Source organism: Leucopleurus acutus (assembly GCF_964270905.1).
Source record: "Leucopleurus acutus genome assembly, chromosome: 3".
NCBI lineage: Eukaryota > Metazoa > Chordata > Mammalia > Artiodactyla > Delphinidae > Leucopleurus > Leucopleurus acutus.
The window spans coordinates 6,063,896-6,085,763 of NC_139145.1; the positions used below are offsets into that span (position 1 = coordinate 6,063,896).

General features: G+C 52.7%; 1 protein-coding gene across 1 annotated transcript; it reads right to left on the minus strand.

Annotated features, from left to right (window-relative positions):
• Positions 1–416: 416 nt before the first annotated feature.
• ELAVL1 (ELAV like RNA binding protein 1) lies at positions 417–21,413 on the minus strand. Its single transcript, XM_082836024.1, has 5 exons — positions 21,218–21,413; positions 14,017–14,120; positions 9,972–10,125; positions 5,158–5,383; positions 417–2,370 (listed from the first exon to the last, which is right to left on the minus strand). Exons 1-5 carry the CDS (start codon positions 21,387–21,389, stop codon positions 2,046–2,048), a joined length of 981 nt encoding a protein of 326 aa, XP_082692150.1. The 5' UTR covers positions 21,390–21,413; the 3' UTR covers positions 417–2,045.
• Positions 21,414–21,868: the final 455 nt, after the last annotated feature.

The following is a 21,868-nucleotide window of genomic DNA, read 5'->3' on the forward strand; positions in this document are numbered from 1 at the left end:
CCCTCTTTGCATCAAATCTGGGCAAACGGGCCTTGGTTCCAGGAAGAGGCACGCAAGCTAGCTTTGACTTAGAATCTGGAAAACTCTGCTGCAGAGGAGGCCCTCCATGGCACTTGGCCACTTTATAAGACAAGGCTTCAAGGTATGAACTTGGCCCTTTGTGGGAGAAGAAGAGGGCAACATGGGAAATTCAGGAGGATCACGCAAGCAGCTGGCAGCCCCTCAGTGAAGTATGAGGGAAGCAGTGGGGGCGGGGGGGGGGGGGACGGGCAGCCTCAAACGGTCCAGGGGTTGCTCAGAACACAGACCCGCTCTGGAGAACGCTGTGCCTACTGCCCAATGTCTTCCACTTAAATAAATAGATAGATAGATAGATAGATAGATAGATAGATAGATAAATAAATAATGTCGCAATTTCATGACATCAATAACTAAAAAGCAGCTTACTGTTACATGTTTTAGTCTCGTGTCAAGGTTAAAAACTGCTGGTACTAAGTTATTGTGTTTTTGATTCTCTTGCACACTGGTTATTTATAAAAATCAGATCACGCTCCTGAGGAGTTGCCCGGAGATCGGGCCCTGCCTATTTACTTCTCAGGCCCTCTCTTAGACTCTCCCTGCCGGCTCCCCATTTAAAAAAAACACCATCTGTGATGGCACAATCCTAACGTCACAGATTTGTAAATGCTTTGTCTTGAGGCAAGTATGTTTGTTTCTTAAGATCTTATAAATCCTCCCTGAATGCTGGGCTGTCTGTACCTTACCTAGCCAAAAAGAAAGAAAAGGTAAAATAAAAAACAAAACAAAATTCGAGCAAAACAAAATCAAATTTAATGGTCTTAAATGCAAAAGTAAAAACAAACGAAAAACACAAAAAAGCAAAAGAAAATTAACAGAACAGAACAACCCAAAATGTCAAGGCAGTTATGAAGAGAACTTTGAAGGTTAATCTTTAAAACTACAAATCAAAGGGTTTTTTTTCTTTTTTTTCTTTTTTCTTTTTTTTTTTTTGTTAATAGGTAACTGGCAGGAAGTAAGTACTTTTCTGCTGAGTGTTCATAGGAAAGCAAAGTTTCAAAACAAAATCCGACTAAAATAGAAAAAAGCCTAGCGCTCACGAGAAGGGATGCGAGAAATACAATGCTCAAATGTTTCTGTGTCATTAAAAAATAGAGCTATTTTACGCACTGGGGCCATGTTCAATGCTCTTGAAAACTGGAGAGATGATTGTGAACAACAGTATCTGATGTGTGGAGGCACCATGCATGCAATGTGTGGACAGGAATCGGGATGTCAGAGGAGCAACACGTCTTCAGGCGTGCCTGGAGCTGAGATCTGACTCTGGAATATACTGGAGTTTCCCTGAAACTCTTTGGTCCGTTCCCATTGGCGCCTGGGCTTAGGAAACCCACTCGTGTCCTCGGCAGAGCCTGGCCCGGCCTGGTGTGTGGCCCCCCTCCCCGCTTGCGGCCCACGGCAGATGGGCCCGCTGCCACTGCCGGGGCCAATCGGCTGAGTGAGCAGGAGGTGGCAATGGGACCTGCTTGGGAAAGCAATTTCCTGTCAACCAAAGCAGAAATCGCTTAAAATGTTGAAGCGGTTGAGAAACGCACACAAGGCATCTGTCTAACATCTTTAGTTTAAAAACTAAAACTAAAAGGTCATTTCTTTTTGTTTGTTTGTTTCTATCCAGTTTGTGGAGACATCGAATGAAACGCGTGTTAGACAGTCTCAGAAGTTAAAGCATGCTTCAGTTTCACCACCATCCCGAAGGACTGGTTAGTCAATGCAGTCTACTTAGATTTCTGTTTAATATATATTTTAAAGGAAATAACTTAAGAAACTTAAAATTGGTCTAACATTGTGGGATTTCAAACATTTGAACATGTCGGTTGCATCCCAGAGTATAAAAACCTTTTCACTTCTCATTTAGACTAAGACAAACACTTGTGAAAATTGGCGCAAAATGAGTTGTACACTAACAAAAAAGTTTCAACTTCTTCACTCTTAATTATCTATTCCGTACAAAAAAAAGCATGAGCGAGTTATTTGTGGGACTTGTTGGTTTTGAAGGAAACCTGTAAGATTTTGTCCCCCAGGCGGTAGCCGTTCAGACTTGCTATGGCCATCGCGGCTTCTTCATAGTTTGTCATGGTCACAAAACCAAAGCCTTTGCACTTGTTGGTGTTGAAGTCGCGAATCACTTTCACATTGGTAACTGCACCAAAGGGGCCAAACATCTGCCAGAGGATTCCCTCATCGGCATCTTGACCAAGGTTGTAGATGAAGATGCACCAGCCCGAAGAAGCGTTGCCTGGGACATTGACACCAGAAAGCCCACTCATGTGATCTACACCCATAGGGGAGAACCTAGCAAACAGAGAGCACAGCATTCAGGTCAAGGTCAGTGCGGGCCAGCGAGCTGCACGCAGCCCACGTGAGGCGCTCGGGCTGACACACCCCACTCAGTCAAAATCAGGACTTTTCAACTGAGAGGAACTCAATATGGGGGCAGAGGGAGGGCATGGGCTCCCTGCTCTGTACGGAGTCGACTCTGAGGAGAGACGTTTGCTGCCTGCAGGGGGTCAGGCCTCAGAGCAATGGCCTCTAGTGGCCTCTGACCAGCCGCTCCCTCCACCCCTCCCACCTTGGTGGGGTGGTCCTGTTCAGTCACACCCGTACTTCCCACATTTTAAGTGATGGAAGCTTCTCCACATCCTCCGAGGTGCTGTTACACCCCCAGCTCTCCCTGGAGGAAACCATTCCTCATCCTGTGTCTGTGTCTGTATGTGTGTTTGCGGGGGTATGGTGGGGGTGGGGGTGGGGAGAGGGCTGAATTTTTTTCTTTTCTTTCTCTGAATTTCATACCCCATCCCCACCCACATCAGCACCCTCACTCTCCGAGGGTTCACGTCCGAGCGGTGCCTACATATAGCACACTCCCTGAAGGGCCACTGCCGGCAGGGCACAGCTCCGGACACCCTTCCGCTGCTGGCTCTTAACAGCCCAGAAGGGCCAGGGCTGTGACTGTAAGTCCACCGAGCTTTGCCAAAACTGTGGAGCCCCTTTCTAAAGCACCACTTTTAGTCCCATCAGAAATAAGCCTTCTGCAAGCCGTGGGCAATAGGATTAAGGGAGATGACAAGATTGGTACTGAAGCCACGTGGCCCTTCAGATGTTTCACAAGCTCAAAAGTAACTGTTGGAGGATCAATTTAAGAATATTTGAGCACGATACAGCATCTCTGAAGCCACACAATGCAACTGGCGAAGTATTACCTGCTCCAAAATAAAATCAGGTTCGAGTTGTGGGTCTGATCCAGGGGTGAGTGGGGGTGCCTTCAAGTGTCACTAAACAGATTCACGCACTCAGCACACATGGGAGAAGAGTGGCCAGCCCTCGAGGTGCAGACCACTGACACAACGGTGATCGCTGATGCAGGTACAGAAGAATCAAGGCACACTGTGGGCCATGGTTTTGAATTTGCGAGAATAATTTTAAACAGCCCGTACCAAATGTCTGAATTGGTTAGATGACTCAGGAGGCTTGTTAGTGGTGAGACCACAGTATCACTGAAATGGGGGTGGGAAAAGGCACCCAAGTATCTGTATGAGCTGCTTCTCAGTGAGAAATGGAAAGACATTCTGACTTTTAGAAGGACCTCCTTTTCTCCAAGTTTTGTAGGACACGGCGGACCCGTTATCACAGTTAACTACATCTTGAGATAGATGTTATACTGAAAATAATCGGAGGTAATAGTTTACTGTCTTTTATTGACATGATTCTCATTCATTCTTGTGAGTTTTCTCCTGCTAGTTGGAGCTGATGTGTTTCATCTCAACTGTCATGAAACCCACCCCCATTCTTTCCTCTGATGGTACAAGAGGAGAACTGACTCTTCCTTGACTTGGGGACTTTTCCCAACGTGATAAGAACGGACTGCAAACCCTCTCCTCTTCTGGGTCTTCTTTCTTCTCCTTCTTATCTTAGTTGGCCTTCTGGTGGCGAACCTTCCCGCCCGCCCCTTCCTTCCGTCCATCTCTGGAGGTCACGGTCCCTCTCCTGCCTGGCCCCTTCTGCACCTCCCATTTCTCCTTTCTCTTCTCCTCCAAGCTTCCTGGTTTTCCAGAGTTCCTGGGTAACTCACTGAACTTGGCTATCTATACATCCCACCTGATCACCAGTGAGGCCGACCGTGCTGACGTTCAAAACTGGATTTAGCTCACTTCTGTCCAAAGACGCTTCCCCTGCTTTGCCTTTAAACCAAAAGAGCCAACAAAGGAAGGCCAGCTTTGGAACCTGAGCTGAGTTGAGAACACTGGATTACTGTACTGTGAAAATAAGACCTTGAAAAACAGCATCTGTGGAAATGAGCGGGGTGTTACCCAACCTCACTGCTTAAAACAAAGACGGGCACCCTGAAAAGTCGCAGAGAGAAATCCTTAACATACCTGAGATTAGCCCTCATGCCACTTCTCAAAACTGGGAGAAGTGGGATCTCAGCTGTTCGCGAGGCAGTAACACACCTGATTTCAGAGTCCAAGTTACTGACTCTGCTTGTCTCTGTTCTGCTAGATCCTGGCGACTAGAATCATTTTATATGGAAAGACTAAGGAAGGTGGGAAAACAGTTCACCTCTAGGATGCGGCTTTTAAACAGAAGGCATATAATAATATTTCGACACCAAATGACTCCACAAGGTAGGTGTATGAGAAAGGTTTGCTTTAGGGCTGCTGATCAAATGTCTAAAACCTGTTTAAAACTCTGGAAGAACGGCTCTTGCCTAAGCACCCCTAAAGCTGCATCTTTTCTCTCCCAGATACGGGATGATCTTTTAAACTCATAGGTCTACTCACATATCACTAGAAACTGTGGGCTGCAGCGCTATGCACTCACTCTCCTGGGAGCTGGTTGGAGCTGCACTACCTTTTTCATTCTAGTTAAAGACTACACTTGGATGGAAATAAACAGCTTCCATACAGATACCTTTCTGATGCAGGTGGGGGACACGGAGACATGAAATGGCCATGAGCGCGACTTTCTGATGTGATCAGCCCAGAAGTTTCCACTGCACATAGTCACCCAACCAGCAGGGCTCCGCGCAGCCAGAAGGGGCCCGAGTGGCCGTGGTGGGAAGAGCGCGTCCTCCTGACCCACCTGAATCTCTGCGCCTGGTGATGAACGGGGCCTCCGAACCGCCTAGCTGGCGAGTGGTACAGCTGGGAGAGCAGCGCCACGTTTTTGTTCTGGTTGGGATTGGCTGCAAACTTCACTGTAATGGGCTCGGAGGAACCTGGGGGTTTATGACCATTGAAACTGGTAATTGCCTCTTCTGCTTCCGACCGTTTGTCAAACCGGATAAACGCAACCCCTCTGGACAAACCTTTTTAACAAACCAACAAAAATGGAGTTAGGGGAAAAACTGCAAGGATTTTTAAAACTGAAAAGCAAAAGTCAAGTCAGTCAGGCTACTGTGGTTCAAAACTGGATGCTTGGTTAATGAGATAAACAAAAATTAAACCTAAATATGGAAACATGAACAAATTAAAAAAAACAAACAACAACTAATAAAAGATTAAGGTTTCAGACTTTCTTCTGAGTTGAAGCAACGACTCCACAGCCTCAGTGCCAAAAGATACTTTGGTGAAAGGAGTCTCAAATAAGACACCCCAGACCTCTTTCTTAAAAGAAGCCACATTAGAAGAGATTATGTCCTCCATCACCATTGCGATGCCAGGTGCCCACCGCAGTGTGGGTGCACGGTGTGCTGAGGGGTAGGGGGGTGACAAGGAATTGTCCCTGGGCTCCGGGAGCTCCCTCCCATGGCCCTCCCGGCCATCTGGCCACATACCCCAGCTGGGCCTTTGCAGCATGTCGCCTCCTGGGCCGGCCTGACTGAATCCCTGTTTGCTCGGTGCCTGGCTCAGCCTCCTGCATCCCTCAAGGGCGTAGAATCCTAGTAACCAAGCTGAACCCTGATGACTCTTTCCTGCCACCAACACCTCACTCACCTCTTGGATATTCCACTGTAAGGTCACTGGACCTCCTGTGGGCCGCAAATTGCCCTCAGAATCAAGTGAGGCCACGCATTCTTTTCCCAGAAAACTGCCGACAATGGTGCTGACACACCCACCCACAGACTCCCCAGCAGCTGAAGAGTCCCCGTCTTGCGCCCGTTCACCGCCGCCTCAAGCTGCCTTGGGAGAACACCTTCTCTTGCCACGTGGACTGAGCCACCAAAGGCAAGTCCTGGGCCTGCTGTAACCCCACCCTCGACAGAGCAAGGACATGGCCCGGGGCCAGGCTACCTGAGTCCCAGGCCCAACTGCTGAAGGCAGGGTCAGCGTAGTCTGGCACAAGTGTGGGACCTGAACAAACCAGATGGGAGGGGCTCAGTCACCCTCTAGCCCCTTGAAGAACTCGAGGAATGGAGTGGGGCTGAGGTGAGGGAATGTGGAGCCGCGGAAGAGAACTGGCTCCTTCTCCTGGGGAGAAGAAACAGGGGTCAAGAGTGAAGGTCGAAGTGTACTGGTGATGGCCAGGGCCAGCCTGGGGGTGATGGGCCTGGGCTGGAGGCACTGTGTGCCCTGGTAGGGGAGGCTGAGGCAGACAGCCGTAAGACACAATTTCTCCTCTAGACAAAGGCCTTTAGCATGTGGTGAGTGATGACCATCAGAGCAGAAGAGCCCAGGGCCTCAGGCCACCGGCTAAGTGAGCGTGAGGAACGTCCCCCAGTCAGCTCCCACATCCCGGCACCTTTCCTCGCCATCTCCCGCAGGGTCCCACCCATCGTCCCCACGATGGGCAACAAGGTGTGGGTATCCCCAGCTGGCCCCAAGGCCGCGGAGGGGCCTGGGAGATTCGGGCACACCAGGCTGGTGCGGAGATGACAAGTGTCACTGCAAGGCGCGGTCGTCCCCTTGGGGCCTAGAATCCCAAGCTCTGTCCTGACTTGGATGCAACACCGTGGGCCCCCTGTGAACAAGCAGACAGTAGTCAGGGGCCCTCGGGCAGGGGCTCTTTCTTTACAACAGGAGCGTCCTGTGGATGCCCTCCGCCAAGTCCTAAAGCACACACCCCAACTCTCCAACTGGGAAACTCTCCCTTCTTGGGCGCCCCCAGCACAGCGGCTCCTCATGGCCTCAGGGCTGCCCCTGCATTGGTTCCATCACTATTTAAGTATAAATTTAAAATTGACACAGCCAGAGATGCTCACTGAATTAGTGAGATCAGACCCAGCAATTCACACGTGTGCCAGGAAAATTCTAGAGCCTGAGCCCACTTTAAAATTTCGGTTCAGAAGGAACACCTGAAAACATGTACTTGGCATACACTGTTTTTATTTACTCTTAAACGGCACGAACGACAGCTTAGACAGATGGGAACCCGAACGAAATCTAACTGCAGGCAAATCCCACTGGAAGCTGTGGTTGGCTGGCTGCTACAGAAAGCTGTCTGCAGGATACGGTTCCACTCTATTTATAAAGATCTTGCAATCAAGCAGACAGTGTGTACGCGCAAGTGTGGTTTCCCTGTTTGGTTTTGCAAAATGACTATCAAATGAAAACTGCCCGAGTGAAATGAAGAAAACCTGAGAAAGAGAGAGAATGTTACTTAAACTGAGGGAATATAAACTCACTCAATGATTGGATGAATGTACACTTTTTGAAGATGACTGGATTTTTTTTTCCTATAGCGTTTTTAGGATTAAGAGCAGAGACCAATAAATGGTACGATCTCCAGATGAGTCAACTATGAAGTTCACAATTAAAATGTATAAGGAAGCAAAGACATTCTCTGAAAAAGTTCTGTCAGCTCAGGAGATTAAGGTTTTTTAAGAGAGCTTCTGTTTCTTTAAAAAGCAAGTCATACGAAGGAAACTTGACACACAAACTTGCTTGCCCCGCTATTCTCTGCCCCAGCCGCCGGGGCTCCATGGGGTCCCAGCAGAGGAGCCCTGCATGGTGGCCTCCTCCGGAGCAGAGGGAAGGAAGGGGAGCCCACAGTCCCGGGGGCTCACCTTTCTACTCTCCAATTCGACACGCAGCCTAGGGGAGGGCTGTGGAGAGGGAGGAGCCCCGGGGGCTCCCTCGCGGCTTCCATCCCCCCGCCCTCTCACAAAGCTCCTGAACACAGACAGAGGTGTGGGGTAGGGACCCTGTCCCCTCGCCTAAGTGGCAGAAGCTGGTGGGGAGGCCTGAGGGCACAACCCTGAGGTGCCCCCAAACTCTAGGAGACACCAGCTTTGCAGAGGGAAAGGAGGCAAAGTCCCAGCAAAGGGGTGAGGGAACTGTCTGCAGGAGAGACCTCCCTCAGGATGATGCAGACAAAAGCTATGTGGCAGGGGGTGCGTTCTCGAGGTGGGTGGACTCCAACTTGAGAGCTGGGCCCTGCTCAGCGGTGCTGGGCTGGACAGAGACGAGCAGAGGCACAGCAGTCCGTACAGGATCAGGAAAAGCAGGGCCACGGAGGCAGAATACGGGCCAGCACCGTCATCTCTGCCAGGTCTCCAGGTGGCCCACTCAGGCACTTCTGTGCAGGTGGGGCTGGGGATAAATACATGTGCTGACCAGCCGACGGGATCACTCTCTCAACTGGCATTTGAAGATAAGTAAGGGGAACTTTAGGGACCACGGGAAGCTCTTCTGGCACAGAACAGGGGTTTACACCAAGTACACGGCATCTTTACCTCACGCCCATCCCCCGGCCTAGAGCCGAGGGGCAGAAAGAAGGAGGCCAGGTGGGTGGAGTCTATGTCCCTCCAGCAGAGCCTGCGGTCCAGAAGCCCCTTCTCCTCCTCAGGCCCCTGGGAGACTCGAGCTGTCCACTCGTCTCCAGGCCGGGCCCCAGCCCAGGACTGCAGCCTGGGCAGCAGGTAGGGCCAGCCCATGCCAAAACGAGCTTCCACAGCTGGGACAGGACAAGGGAGTGCAGGTGACAAGACTGTGGGCCCCAGAGCACACAGCTTAGGGGGGATGTGGGAAAACACGCATGCACCTCCACCCCCATCTGTCATGGGCCAGGATACCCTGCCCACCTGCTCTGTGTGTGGCCCTGCAGCCTCCCGGGGGAGGTCACCTCAGAGCCACGACTGCTCTGGCCCGACCACCCAGTGTGTGTCTGACTACCTCAGCCAAGGGGGTGGTGAGCACGCTCTGTGCTGGAAGAACATAAAAACCAACCGCAGACAATTCCACTGGCTTCGCTGAGCTCCCTGAGCAGTAATCTTTTTTGCTAGTTGGTCAGTAAATTCCCACTCCTGCTGAGAACAGAGATGAAGGGACCTAAAGCAGGGCGGCCTGAGTTCGCTGCTCCCCAGATGGAGCCACACACAGGGCTGGGCGGGGCCGGCCCGACCCCAGTGGGGCAGGTGGCCGCAGTGAGGGGCTGCTTCCGGGGTACGCAGGGCTCAGCTTGGCGGTGCCTTATGCAAAGCCCATCGCCCTAGCTGCTCGTGTCCTGAACTGAGACGACCCGAGAGTGGCTGGCAAAGTGGCCAGGACTGCCTGAGAGAGGAAGTCACTGCCTTTGAGCTCTGAGCTTTGAATGTGCTACCCGAGGTGGGAGCGGCATCCAAGTCATGAAGACTGAAGAAGAGCTCCTCAGAAACAGTCACCCTTGGAGCTCTGGGGTAATGAAAGGTGGGGACTCTGGACCTCAGCTAAAGACTGTCTCACGCAGCACACCACTGCCTGCAGTAAGAACGGCAACATTCGTAGTCCAGGCTAGGACGTGTGGGTGCCTGTAGAAAGTGCCAGAATCTCTTGGTGTTTTCACCATAACAGGCTTTTATGTCAGGGCTGCTTTTATGCCACTTAACCTCCCCAGCCTCATTAAACAAAAGCCAACGTCTTCTCATTTTGATTCTGTCCTCATTGGTGGAATAACTAATGACAGCGATCTGTCTTCCCTAGGAGACCCAGCCCCTGCCTGGAGGAAAACCTCGCCGTATCCTGGGCCACCCACCGTACCTGTGGTCTGATCCACGAGGACCCGGGAGTTGATGATCCGCCCGAACCGAGAGAACATGTCCTCCACATCCTTCTGGGTCATGTTCCTCGGAAGTCCGCTGATGTACAAGTTGGCATCTTTGATGACCTCTGAGCTCGGGCGAGCGTACGACACCTTGAAAACAAAACCGCTCACTGGCATTAGGGCAGATGTGTGGCCAAAGCATCGAGGGAGGGTGTTAAATTTTCAGGTGAGAAAAAGCCAACCCTATGGAAGGCGGTCACCTGCAGCAGCCCGTGCTGGCAGCTCCCCATGGGCCAGGCAAGGGCCCTCACACACCCTGATGACAAGACATTATCCTTGTTTCACAGTCGAGAGTCTGAGGGTCCATGGCTGTTCGGGGGCAGGGCAGGGAGCCAACCCCGGCTGCCTGTGCTCCTACCGTGGCCTCAGGCCTCTCTGGACAATGAGCAGGGCTGGAAAGGGGACCTGGTCCTGCCTGTGAGGAGCCCAGGGGACAGCGGGCTGGGTGCTCTGGGACCATGACACCCACCTGACAACAGGCAAGCTCGCCATGGGAGCCCAGTGGGGCCCGAGTGCTGGGGGGTACACACATATTAAATGACCCCATGCTTTTTAGGCTTATGTTCTGCAAAGCTGAAGAAAGGCTAAAAGGAGCTTGTGCAGTGGTTTATATAAAAGGGTGCGTGCGTGTGGGGCTGGTAGCAAGGAGAGGGTCTCTGGCGCTCTCCCAGGTTGGGGCGACAGCTGGGTGGACCCTGCCAGCCAAGGGGGCAGCACAAGGGCAAGACGACAGGTGTGTTCTCACCACAACACTCAGGCCTGCCAGGAAGGGCAAGGGTGTAACTCTACATGCTTAGACCACACACTCACATACACACACCCACCCCTTCATTCATGTGCTTGTTGACTCGCAAACATTTGAGGTGCACCTGGGACATTCCAGAAAAGGAGAAGACAGACGCCACCTTTGCCTGCAAAGCAGAATGCAGTCTAGCGGGGGAGACGGCAGATGGAAGGAGAAACAGCGTGGCGTGGTCAGAGCCCAGCTCCACCCGAAGAGGAGCTGGGCTCGTGGAGGTGAGTGTCAGAGGAGAGCGGAATAGAAGTGATGCTGATCAGAAGGATCCCCAGGGCACCGGGTCCCGTCAGGGGCTGGCGGCCTCCACAGAGCAGTACTGTACAAGCTGGCATTGCCTGAAAGCTTCCCTGCACTGCAGCCAGGCCTAAGGCACTCTGGGGACACTTTGGGGCCACCCGATGGTTTGTTCACGACCTGGGGCAGAGGCAGCACTGTCCCCAAGAGGCCACTTTGGCCCCTGGGGCCTCCCCAGGGCCTCCCAGGTGGGCGTGGTCATGCTCCTTGACTACCAGGAAGGACGCTGGCCCCACTTCTGGGCCTCCACTTTCCGGATCTACGTCAACCAGCCCCACAGAACACCCCACTCAGACTCCTGCCAGAGGGGGTCACCCCAACCGTCTGCTGTCCAATTTTATCAAATGCCCCAACGAGGGGCGTCCGATTTCAGGCAGGACAGCTGAAGGAGGGAGGCAGGCCTGCCGGGACTCAGGCTAGTCTGTGCTTTCCCAGGATCAGGCTGGGCCAGTAGGGAGTTGCCTCCCAGGACCATCCTGTCTCGTCCCTTGCAGATCTGTCCAGAACAGGTTGCATTTGGGGTCTGCCCTTGGCTTTTGGTGAAGGTCACTGTGGGAAAGAACATTCCCAGATTAGCACCGTGGGAGTGGTGTAGAGGCTGGCACTGACTGTAGTTACAACTGTCCCCTGATAAAGCCCCAGAGAGGCAATGCTTTCAAAGCCAACTGCGCTTCAATTCCTTTCAGCACAGGTGTCTCCAAGGACGTTGATGGCCACTGCAGCTTTCCTTTGCTCTTCAGCCACTGTCAAGCTCAGAGTCAAATCAGAATCCAAGAAGACTGCACTAGAGAACCCTCTCACGGCAGGTGTGTGATGACGCAGCAGGTGTGCCTGGACCCGCTCTGAGACACTAGGCCCAGAACCCTCTTTTCTAAGCTCCTGGCACCACCTGCTCCTTTGCCTCAATCTGGTCTACTGCCCTATTCTTTTTTTTTTTTTTTTCAGTATGTGGGCCTCTCACTGCTGTGGCCTCTCCCATTGCGGAGCACAGGCTCCGGAAGCGCAGGCTCAGCCGCCATGGCCCACGGGCCTAGCCACTCCGCGGCATGTGAGATCCTCCCGGACCAGGGCAAGAACTCGTGTCCCCTGCGTCGGCAGGCGGACTCTCAACCACTGCGCCACCAGGGAAGCCCTACTGTCCTATTCTTAGGAAACATTCCTGTGAGAGGTTTTTGAAGAACAAGGAATTTTTGAATTACGTTCCCCCACAAATTCACATGTTGGAGTCCTAACCCTCAGTACCTCAAAATGTGACCTCATTTGAAACAGGATCATTATAGATGCGATTAGTGAAGATGAGGCCAAAGCGGAATAAGATGGCCCCAAATCAATGACTGAGGTCCTTATAAAAAGGGAAGTTTGGACACAGACATGCACTCAGGGAGAACCCCGTGTGAAGATGAAGGCAGAGACTGGGGTGATGCTTCTATAAGCCGAGGATTGCCCAAGATTCAGTGACCACCAGGTGCCAGAAGAGGGGCACGAAACAGATCCCCCTTCACAGCCCACAGCCCTCCGAAGGCACGCAACCTGCCAACACCTGGATCTTGGACTTCCAGCCCTCAGAACTAGGTGTGAGGAACTGGAAGATGCAAAGGCTCAACAGGATGATCTCATTCCAGTGGCTTCGGGTCGAGGGACACAACTCTGGTGACTCTGGCAGGCATGTGTCTCAGGAATGAGGGCTGACTCGCCAGTCTGCAGGTGAGGGGCAGTGGGCACAGTGCTGAGAGGCTGCTGCAGGAAGCCGGGTCAGGGTCCTGCGTGGGGCGGGGGTAGGAGGCATATTCTACAGGAGGGCTCGGCAGGGACCGATGGTCGGGAAAACCCAAGGTTGGTCCAGGGGTAGGCAGAGCCTGAAGACAGACACTTGGGGTGGGGAGGAGGTGGGGCTCCGGGCTGAGAGAAGGAGGGCGTGGTTAGCAGTGGCAGGTTGAGAGGAGCGTGAAGGTTGGGGAAGCCACCCTGAGGCCTGGAGGACTCGCTGACTTGTCCCAGGAAGCCGCCACACAGCCCTTGAACTGGGAATGATGCTGATGACGGTCTGCCCAAGGCCCTCCCAGCTGGTGCTGCATGGCTCCCTCACTCTCCTCAAGTCATCAGGAACCACCCCCCCCAGGACACGGCACCCCTGGGACGCCTATCTCTGCCACACCTGGCTTTCATTGTTTTGTTTATCGTTTGTGCGCACGCACGCGCGCACACACACACAGGCCCAGCCCCACAAGGGTATGGAATTTGTTTTGTTCACCGCGTGGCATATAGTAGGCACTCATAAACATTTGCCAAATGAATGCTCAATGACTGGTGGGAGAAGGATTACACCAGTGATGGAACAGGAATGGAAGCCTGGGCAGGAGGCGGGAGGGACGATGCTGCTGCTGCCACTGCCACCACCACAGCAACAACCGGGCGCGAGCAGGAGGGCAGGGCAGGCCCAACACCCGCTCAGCATGAGGTAGGGAGCTGCAAGAGGACGGGAGCACCTTGGCCAGTAGAAGAGACCGGTGGGGAGGCCTTCGGAGGAGGCTGCTGTGAGCCAACATACGAGGGACACCGGGGGCCAGGGAGAGGGATGTCCCAGCCTAAGTCCTTCACGGAGACCCTCCCGTTGCTGGTGGGGCTGAGGAGGACATGAGCCAGAGGCACAAGGCCTGGGACGGTCACCATCCGACACATCTGACACGCAACGCCTCTCTTCTGAGCAGACAGGAGGCCCCCCAGATGCCCTAGAAAAGCGGCAGGCCTCTAAGGCGCAACTGTGCTAATGGTGCGGTGACGGTGATGTGAAGTAAGGGTTGGGGGGGGGGGTCTCTCACCCAGGCCAGGGCTCAGCATAGACCTCTGTGCAGCCAGGAATGAACGAGATGGTGATTGCAGCTCCTTACCTTAATGGTTTTTGACTGGAGCCGCAGGCCGTTCAGCGTGTTTATCGCTCTCTCTGCATCCTTTGCAGTCACGTAGTTCACAAAGCCATAGCCCAAGCTGTGTCCTGTGTGGGAGAACACAGGGACATGGGTGAGCCACTGAGAGCCAGTGAGTGAGCGAGACAGAGAGATGGGGAGGATGAACAGGACTATGTCCGGCTGGGCTCAAAAGGACAAGAGCAGAGAGAAGACCGAGAGAGAACGCTAAGAGCCAAGGCCTCTGGGAAGGTGGGAGTTAGAGATCAATGGTTACAATCTATATTGATGGTTTATTTGTTACACTCCCTTGGCCAACCTGTACATTTTCTGCAGGGAACAAATTTACAAAATGTTACTTTTTAAAAAAAAGTTTATTTAAAGAGAAACACTGTGTTACTAAGAGCATCCTAGGGAACCCATCACCAAAGCAGTGACAAGGAGCCGTCCCACTGGTGCCGGCCGCTCTGTGTGGCTCCGTGGGGGACTGCGTTGGGGGGGTGAGGAAGAGGACAGTCACAGCAGCACACAGGACAGGCTGGTGGGGAGAACCTGACTACAATCAGCTGTCAGTGTCCAGGCTGTTTTCCGCGACTTCCACGCCCAGAGTGGGAAGGCCTGCTGGGCTCTGGCGCCACCCAGTGTCGGTGGCCCTCACTTTCCCAAACCTGCCGCCCAGCCCGGGGAGGAGGAAGGAAGCACCGGGAGAAGCCGGGGGCCCCACCTCCACAGCCCTGGCCAGGTATCCAGAGCCCCCCTGGAAGCAGCTCCCTCGGCAACAGCCTCATTAGCCGAAGCCTGGGGGAGTTGTAAGGCAGGTGCAAACCTGAGTTCTTCCCAAAGAAGTCCAGGGTTACAAGCAGGGTGTCCCCACTCCCTCTTGGGGAACTGTTCAGAAGTGGCAGGAGTGACCACCAACTGGATACACAGGAGGGACACGGCACAGGAGAGGGGCTGTGGGTCCCCGGGAGGGTTGGAGTGTTCTACTCTGTGGTGGGCAGCTGTGTGCGCCAAGAGGGAAGGCGGGTGAGGAATGAAGGGGAGGCCCTGGTTTCGTCCACTGGATGAGGCCGGTGACTAAAGCATTAACACACAGTGCTGAGTGCCCACCTCCCCCCTTTCCTTCACTATAAACCAACTGCTCTCAATTCTAGCCGCTTGTTAGAATCACCAGGGCGGCTGCTAAAAACTATCACTGCCCAGGCCAAGTCCCGACCAATGACATCAGAATGGGGGTGAGCGAGGCAGGAGTGGGGACAGTTTCGGTTGTTTGTAAAGCTCCCCAATGATTCCAACTCAGAGCCCAGGTTGAGAACTGTCGCTGGAAGTGCACGACAGGAGCAGGGCTCCCCGTGGTTATGCAGAAGAGCCCCCACTTAACGGGCTGTGATCAGAGCAGGTGCCTGGGGGAAGGCCCTCACTTCCCAAGTTACTGTTTCTCTAATAGGGGCCACAAGCTACGCGGGGTAACGATGCAGCCCCCCCAGGGCCCTCCTCAGCCCAGGACCCAGGACCCAGGACGTCGGACAGGCGTCGGGATCCACACTTCCAAGCCCCTTATAGATGATCCTGCCCCCTAGAGGCAGCGGGCCTGCTGCAGTCAGTGCCTTGAAAGCAGGTCAGCTGCTGCCCCCTCCCACTTTAGGGGCGATGGAAGACCAGCCCTGAATGAGGGGGGTCTGAGGTCTGGTGGGGGAGCAGGGGGGTGGTGCTCAGGCACAAGCCCGGTCAGTGCGTGGATCCTGTACAGGCTGCTGGGGCTTGAGGAGGGCGAGGCCTGCCAGGGTCAGGAGTGGGGGCAACCAGAGCCCAGGATGGGAGATATGGTGGAGGGCGGAGGGGCGGGAGATGAGGGAAAGAAGGATGGGGACGGAGGATGAATAAACCCTGGGCCTGATCTAGAGATGTATGAGGCCAGCGCCCCCCAGCTCTCAATTCCCTGCACCGTAGGAAGGGCACTGCTTCTCAGCTCTGGTTCTGACTATGCCCGGCACCGGCATTGCCCTCCCTCCAGAAAGGTTCAAACACCCCAGACTGGCCGACTCAGTGGGTCTGACTGGAGCCTGAGAGGCATTTCTCCCAGTCCCCAGGTGCTGCGGCTGGTCAAGGGCTGGCACCCGGGAGCCGCTGCCCTGGAGAAAGCAAGGCTGTCTCCACAAGGGGCGCTCTGCTGGGTGACCCCTGGGCCAGTGCTCTTGCATTGCCAAACATCTTTCTCTCTCTTTAGACAAGGGTTAAGACTAAGAGACGATTCCATGGCATTTCGCCTTGCTTTCGTGGACCAGTGCAGCCAGACGTAATGTTTTAATCCCTTAGTGTTCCTCACACTGACCTGGGGTGCACAGCTGAGGAAGGTGAGTGCCCTGTGGACGAGGCCCTCCTCTGCAACGTGAGTCCTTTCTCTAAAGGTCCACGGGGCTCAAGGGAAGACATCACTGATGGAGGGAGACTGGGTCTTGGGGGGGGGGGGGATGAGTGAATTAATTAGGCAATAAATAAGAAGTAGCAAATGTCCCCAAAGGAAAGAAGATGGGCAAAGGACAAGAGTCCTTTTACAAAAGAGGAGTACAAACAGCCAGAAGAGATGAACTTTACTAGAAATGCAAACTGCCACCACGATCAGATGACATTTTTCACTTAAGAGGTGAGAAAGCCTGGCCTAGGGGATGGCAGGGCCGAGCAGAGGGTGAACCGCAGACCCCTGGAGGGCCAGCTGGCAATAAGGGTCAAGAGCTTTTAGAAACTACACTCTCTCCCCTCTGCGGTTCATTTCTAGGAAGACTTCCTACAGAAATAACCAGTCAGCAAAGATTTGTGCCAGGATATTTATCTCAGCCGGGCTTGTAACTATGGAAAAACAGTTACAACCTGTTGTGAACTCAGAACCTGCATGCAACAGAATACCACGCAACCCCTGTGACCATGAGACAGCTATGTTCAGTGACAGGGAAAAATGTTCACAGGTACAGGAAGAAAAGTTCCCCACACAGCTTGGGAGGTGCGAGCCCATTTTTGTAAAAGCACATGACTGCTCACAACCATAAATATGTAAAGAAAACAGTCTGGACGGACATGAACCAAAAAGCTAACAGTTGTGGGATTATGGGTAACTTAAACTTTTCTTCCTGTTTGTCTCATGTTAAATTTTTTTCTAAAAGGTACAGAGGTGATTTACATTAAGAAAAAAAGTGGTCAGCTGGGTAGGTGTGGAAGGGCATCCCTGCAGCGGGAAGAGTACTGGAGAAATCACAAGAGTATGACAGCAGGGTGTGTCTGGGAAATGACAAGCAGCTCAGTCTAGCCCAACAGGAGGGTGAATGGGGGGGTGCAGTGGCTGGGGAAGAGGGGGACAGGGTCTCAAGGAGACTTGGGAGTTGCAGGCCAGGGTATGGGCTTTATCGTGACCAGAGGTGCAAAGCAATGAGACAGAAGCTGAGCATGTAGGCTGGAGTCTGGGGACCAAGTGGCCAGCATGACATAATGCAGCAAGGTAGAGCCTGGCTCATGGTCCCACGTGGGCCATATGTCATCTGAGGAGGGGCTAGACACCAGGACAGAGAGCAGGGCAGGGCTGCACAGTAAGGCCAGGTAGTGACTGTGGATGCAACAGGCATCAACAAATGCACGTCTCCCACAGGGGGGCCTGGCTGGCCAGAACCACTCTGAATCTCGAGGCCAGCACGTCAAACATTCTCAGCATCCCAGCCACCACCGTGTCCCTGCTTCCTCCTATCACTGGTGCTTGGCCCATGGTCGGCACTCAATAAATATTTGCTGAATGAATGAATGTCTATGTTGATCTGCATTCTCCCCCAATCCCTAGATCTACTCATTCATTCACTCAACAAACACTGACTCTGGCTACATCTGGGAATACAATAGGGTCCTTGCCTCCGAGAACCATAAGGACCTACTGGACCAGAAAGTTCCAACCCCAGTGCAGTGTGGAAACCCACGTTGCAGGTCTGCCTGATTGCTATGGGGACCCAAAGAGCATCTCACGCCGAGTAGATCAGGCCAGGAAAGACATCCTAAAGCAAACGGGGCCCAGGAAGTGAAGGCTTTAAAAGCAGCTGAGTGACAGGGTACATCTGGTATGTTAAAGAGAGATTCCTTTGCCGCAGTTGGGAGAATGGGCTGGAGGGAGCATGGCTGGCCAGTTAAGAGCCTAAAGCAACAGGGCAGGCAGAAGACGACGTGGCCTGGTCTAGGATGGTGGCAGGGGTGATGGAGGAAAAAGGATGGAAGCATCCAGAAGGACCAGTGTCAGGGACACACGTCAAAGGTCATGCTTAGACTTCTGACTGGAGCCACTGAGTGGACGGTGGAGCCATCTGCTAAGATGGGGACCCTGGGAAATAAGCAGTCGGCTTGTGGGAGAGTCAAGGTCAGTTTGGGAAACACTGAGAGGCTGAAGGGCCTAGAAAGTTCTCTTGAGAGAACTTTCTGGTTGAAAGAGAGGTGGCCAAATTGAATGTCCAGCTAAGCTGTGGGTGTGCATCCGCTGACCCGAGGGTTGGCTTAGAAAGAAGAGGAGGCATGGGAATAAGCTGAGGACTGCCTAGGTCAGCGCCTGGGAAGGAGCCGCAAGAGAGACAGAGGGAGGGAGGCCTCAGAGGTAGGAGAAAGCCAGGTTCACGGACCCGAGGGAAGAGGAAGCTTCCAAAAGGAAGAGACAGAGGAGACGGCTCTCTGACTGGGAGGAGAGGGAGGACATCAGCTGGAGCAGCTCCTCAGTCGGGGGCGATTTGCTCCCCAGGGACATGGCAACATCTGGGAACATTTTTTGGTTTTCACAACTCAGAAGGTGCCCCTGGCATATCTACTGGGTGGAGGCCAGGGATGCCGCTCAACAGCCTGCAATGTACAGGACGGCCCTCCCACAAGAGTTATCTAGTTCCAAACGTCAACAGTGCTCAAGCGGAGAAACCATGAGCTAGAGGGAGTCCCGGCATCTCTTAAACAGCGCAGAGGCTGGAGCGTGTTTGAATGCTGGCAGGTGATCCTGGAAAGACCCACCAGCAAAGTGGGTACTTGCATAACTTGAGGTTCCTGGGATGCCGAGAAGGGAAGGGATCTAGCACAGAAGTGAGCCAGCCGTTATTTTCATTGTGAAGTAGGAAGCGGTCATCATGTGAGAGGAAAGGGGGCCTCAGGGGACAAAATGCACTGAAGTGGCTGCTGTGGCACAGGGATGCCCATGTTGTGAACTCGGTTGGGGGTTTCATCAGACGGGGTGCCTGTCTGCTGGGGTGCGAGACTCTCTCTGGGGTGGGCACCTGAGACAGGCCAGGAGAAAGCAGTCAGACATAACCAAGTCCGGGGTTTCACCAGAGCGGTGTAATAAAGGACAAAAGGGAATGAGATGTGAGGCCACGGCCCCGGGAACAGCCTCTAATTAGTTTTCACACACTGGTGGCAGGAGGAGAAAAGTGAATGCAGTAAGTTTTCCATAAAGTCAAGTTCATTCAGTTTAAAGAACTGCTAGCAAGATGCAGAGCTGAAATGCCAACCCAGGCCCACCGACTCCACAACTCCCGGTGCATTACACTCAACTTTGCCCAGAGAGCAGAAAAGGACTATTTCTGTACTGAAATAATTTCCAAATTACGCTTTTGCTGCTTTCGCTGGTTCTCAAAACCAGTTCTCTCCGGACTGATCTTGCCAAATCTAGGTGTTCCTATTAACATAGCTCACATTCCTTTGAAAACCACAACAAGCCAAGAGACAAAGAAGTCAGGAATATCAACAGGACTGAAAATTCCCTTCCACCAGAACATAAAAGGAAAAAGGAAAGACTCAGTAGCAGCGCAGGAGAATTTCAAACCCCTCTGAACAAGGACTCTCTTATTCAGGATGGTCTCCTGGAACTGGAGAGAGAGTGTGGCTTCTAGAACATTCCAACACTTCAATTTTGTGTATTATCTAAAGATCCTATTTTGAAGACATTTATTACATTGCAGACTCTCAGAACTGGAAGGATCCTTAAAGGACTTTTGCGTTCAAAGTCCCGTTCTGATGAACCAACTCCCTGTACAGTAGTCAGCCAGCCTCTACAGGAGTCATCTCGGGTACAGGCATCTTCACGTTACTGGCAAAGGCTGAAAGTCGATGAAGCAGGATGATGAGTACATGGGGTTCAATAATATTACTCTACTTTAATGTAAATTGAAATACAATAAAATATTAGGTTTCTATAATAAATACGGCTTTTGACTTTGAAATTATTTTTCAGTGTAGGGAATCCTGGTCCCACAAGCCAGAGTGGCAGCCAGAGCCCTCCTGAGAGGACCGGCCATTCCTCAGCCCAGTTATGCAGAGAGGAGGAAGAAGAGGAGGAGGGGGGAAGAGGGGAAGAGAGAGAGGAGGAGGCTCCCTAAAACGTTCCTCCCTGGGGAGGAAAGAAAGGAAGAAGTGCTTCGGAGCACCTGGTCTCCTCATGTTTTTCTCCAGAGCCCCTGAAACCACGTTCTCAGAACAGAGGCCTCTCTGTAGGGAGGGCCTTACCAGGCACCGGGCCTTGTGCAATCTCTTAGGCAGCTGGCAGCATCAGGATGTAGGCGCCGCCATCCCCACTTCATGGATGGGGACACTAAGACAGGGTGGGAGGGTGGGGCTCTGAGCCAGCCTGCCAACCCCACAGCCTGCCCATGACCCGCTGCCCTGCTCCAGCCCCCCTGAGAGTGCAACCTCAGTTTCAGACGTTAAGTTGATAGCACAACAGCAGACAGTCAGGGTGGCCCAAACCTAACGAAGGACAGCCCACAGGGGACTCAGTGTTCTGCTGCGGGCCTGACCTTGTATGTGAGCCTGGGAAGAGAGGGTGGACCTGCCTGGGCCTGCCCCGAGCAGGGCGCTGGCCAGAGTCCCTTCCACACGTGGCACCATGCCCCTTCCAGCTCTCAGACTGTCCCTGTTCTCCTGTCTTCTCATTTTCCCTCCCCTCCCACCATCGTGTTTTGTATATACTCTCCATCTTATGATGGATTTTTCTCTTTGGGGAACCTACGTCCAATCTTACACTTGGGTGGGGGCAAAACAGAGTTGAGATAAAAATGAAACTTCACAGCTATCATTTCAAGGCTATGGCTCTTCCTGGCTGAGGAGCACTGCAGGGCAAAGAAGACAGTGCTTAGCAGGACGGCCACACGTACCCCCTTTACAAAAACGGCTCTTGTTTCTTTACCTGCTACTTTATCCCGAATAAGTTTTGCAGATTCAACTTCACCAATACTGCTGAACAAACTTCGTAACTCATCCTGGGTCATGTTCTGAGGGAGGTAGTTGACAATCAAATTTGTTCTCCCAATATCATCCCTGCAGTCTTCAGCCATGTGGTCTTCATAACCATTAGACATTGTATTTTTTTTTTTAAATCTGCAGGGGGCAAAAAAAAAGGGAAGTAAATTCCAAATGTTCATAATGCAGGATATTAAGGCAACGCTCGCGACTGTGTTGCATTTAGACATTTTTCTTTTCAACACTAGAAGTTCAACTTATGTCCACACAAAAACCTGCATGTGGATGTTTATAGCAGCTTTATTCATAACTGCCCCCAAACTGGAAGCAGCCAAGATGCCCTTCAGTAGGTGAATGGAGAAACACAGGCCAGTTGTCTGGTACATGCACACAATGGAGTGTTACTCAGTGCCAAAAAGAAAGGAGCTAGGAAGCCACAAAGGCATGGGGGAACCTTACATGCACACTGCTGAGTGAAAGAAGAGCTTGAAAGGCTACACACTAGAGGGTCTCAGTTATACGACATTGTGGAAAAGGCAAAACTAGACAGACAGCAAAAAGATTAGTAGTTGCCAGGAGTTGCGGGGAGGGAGGGTGA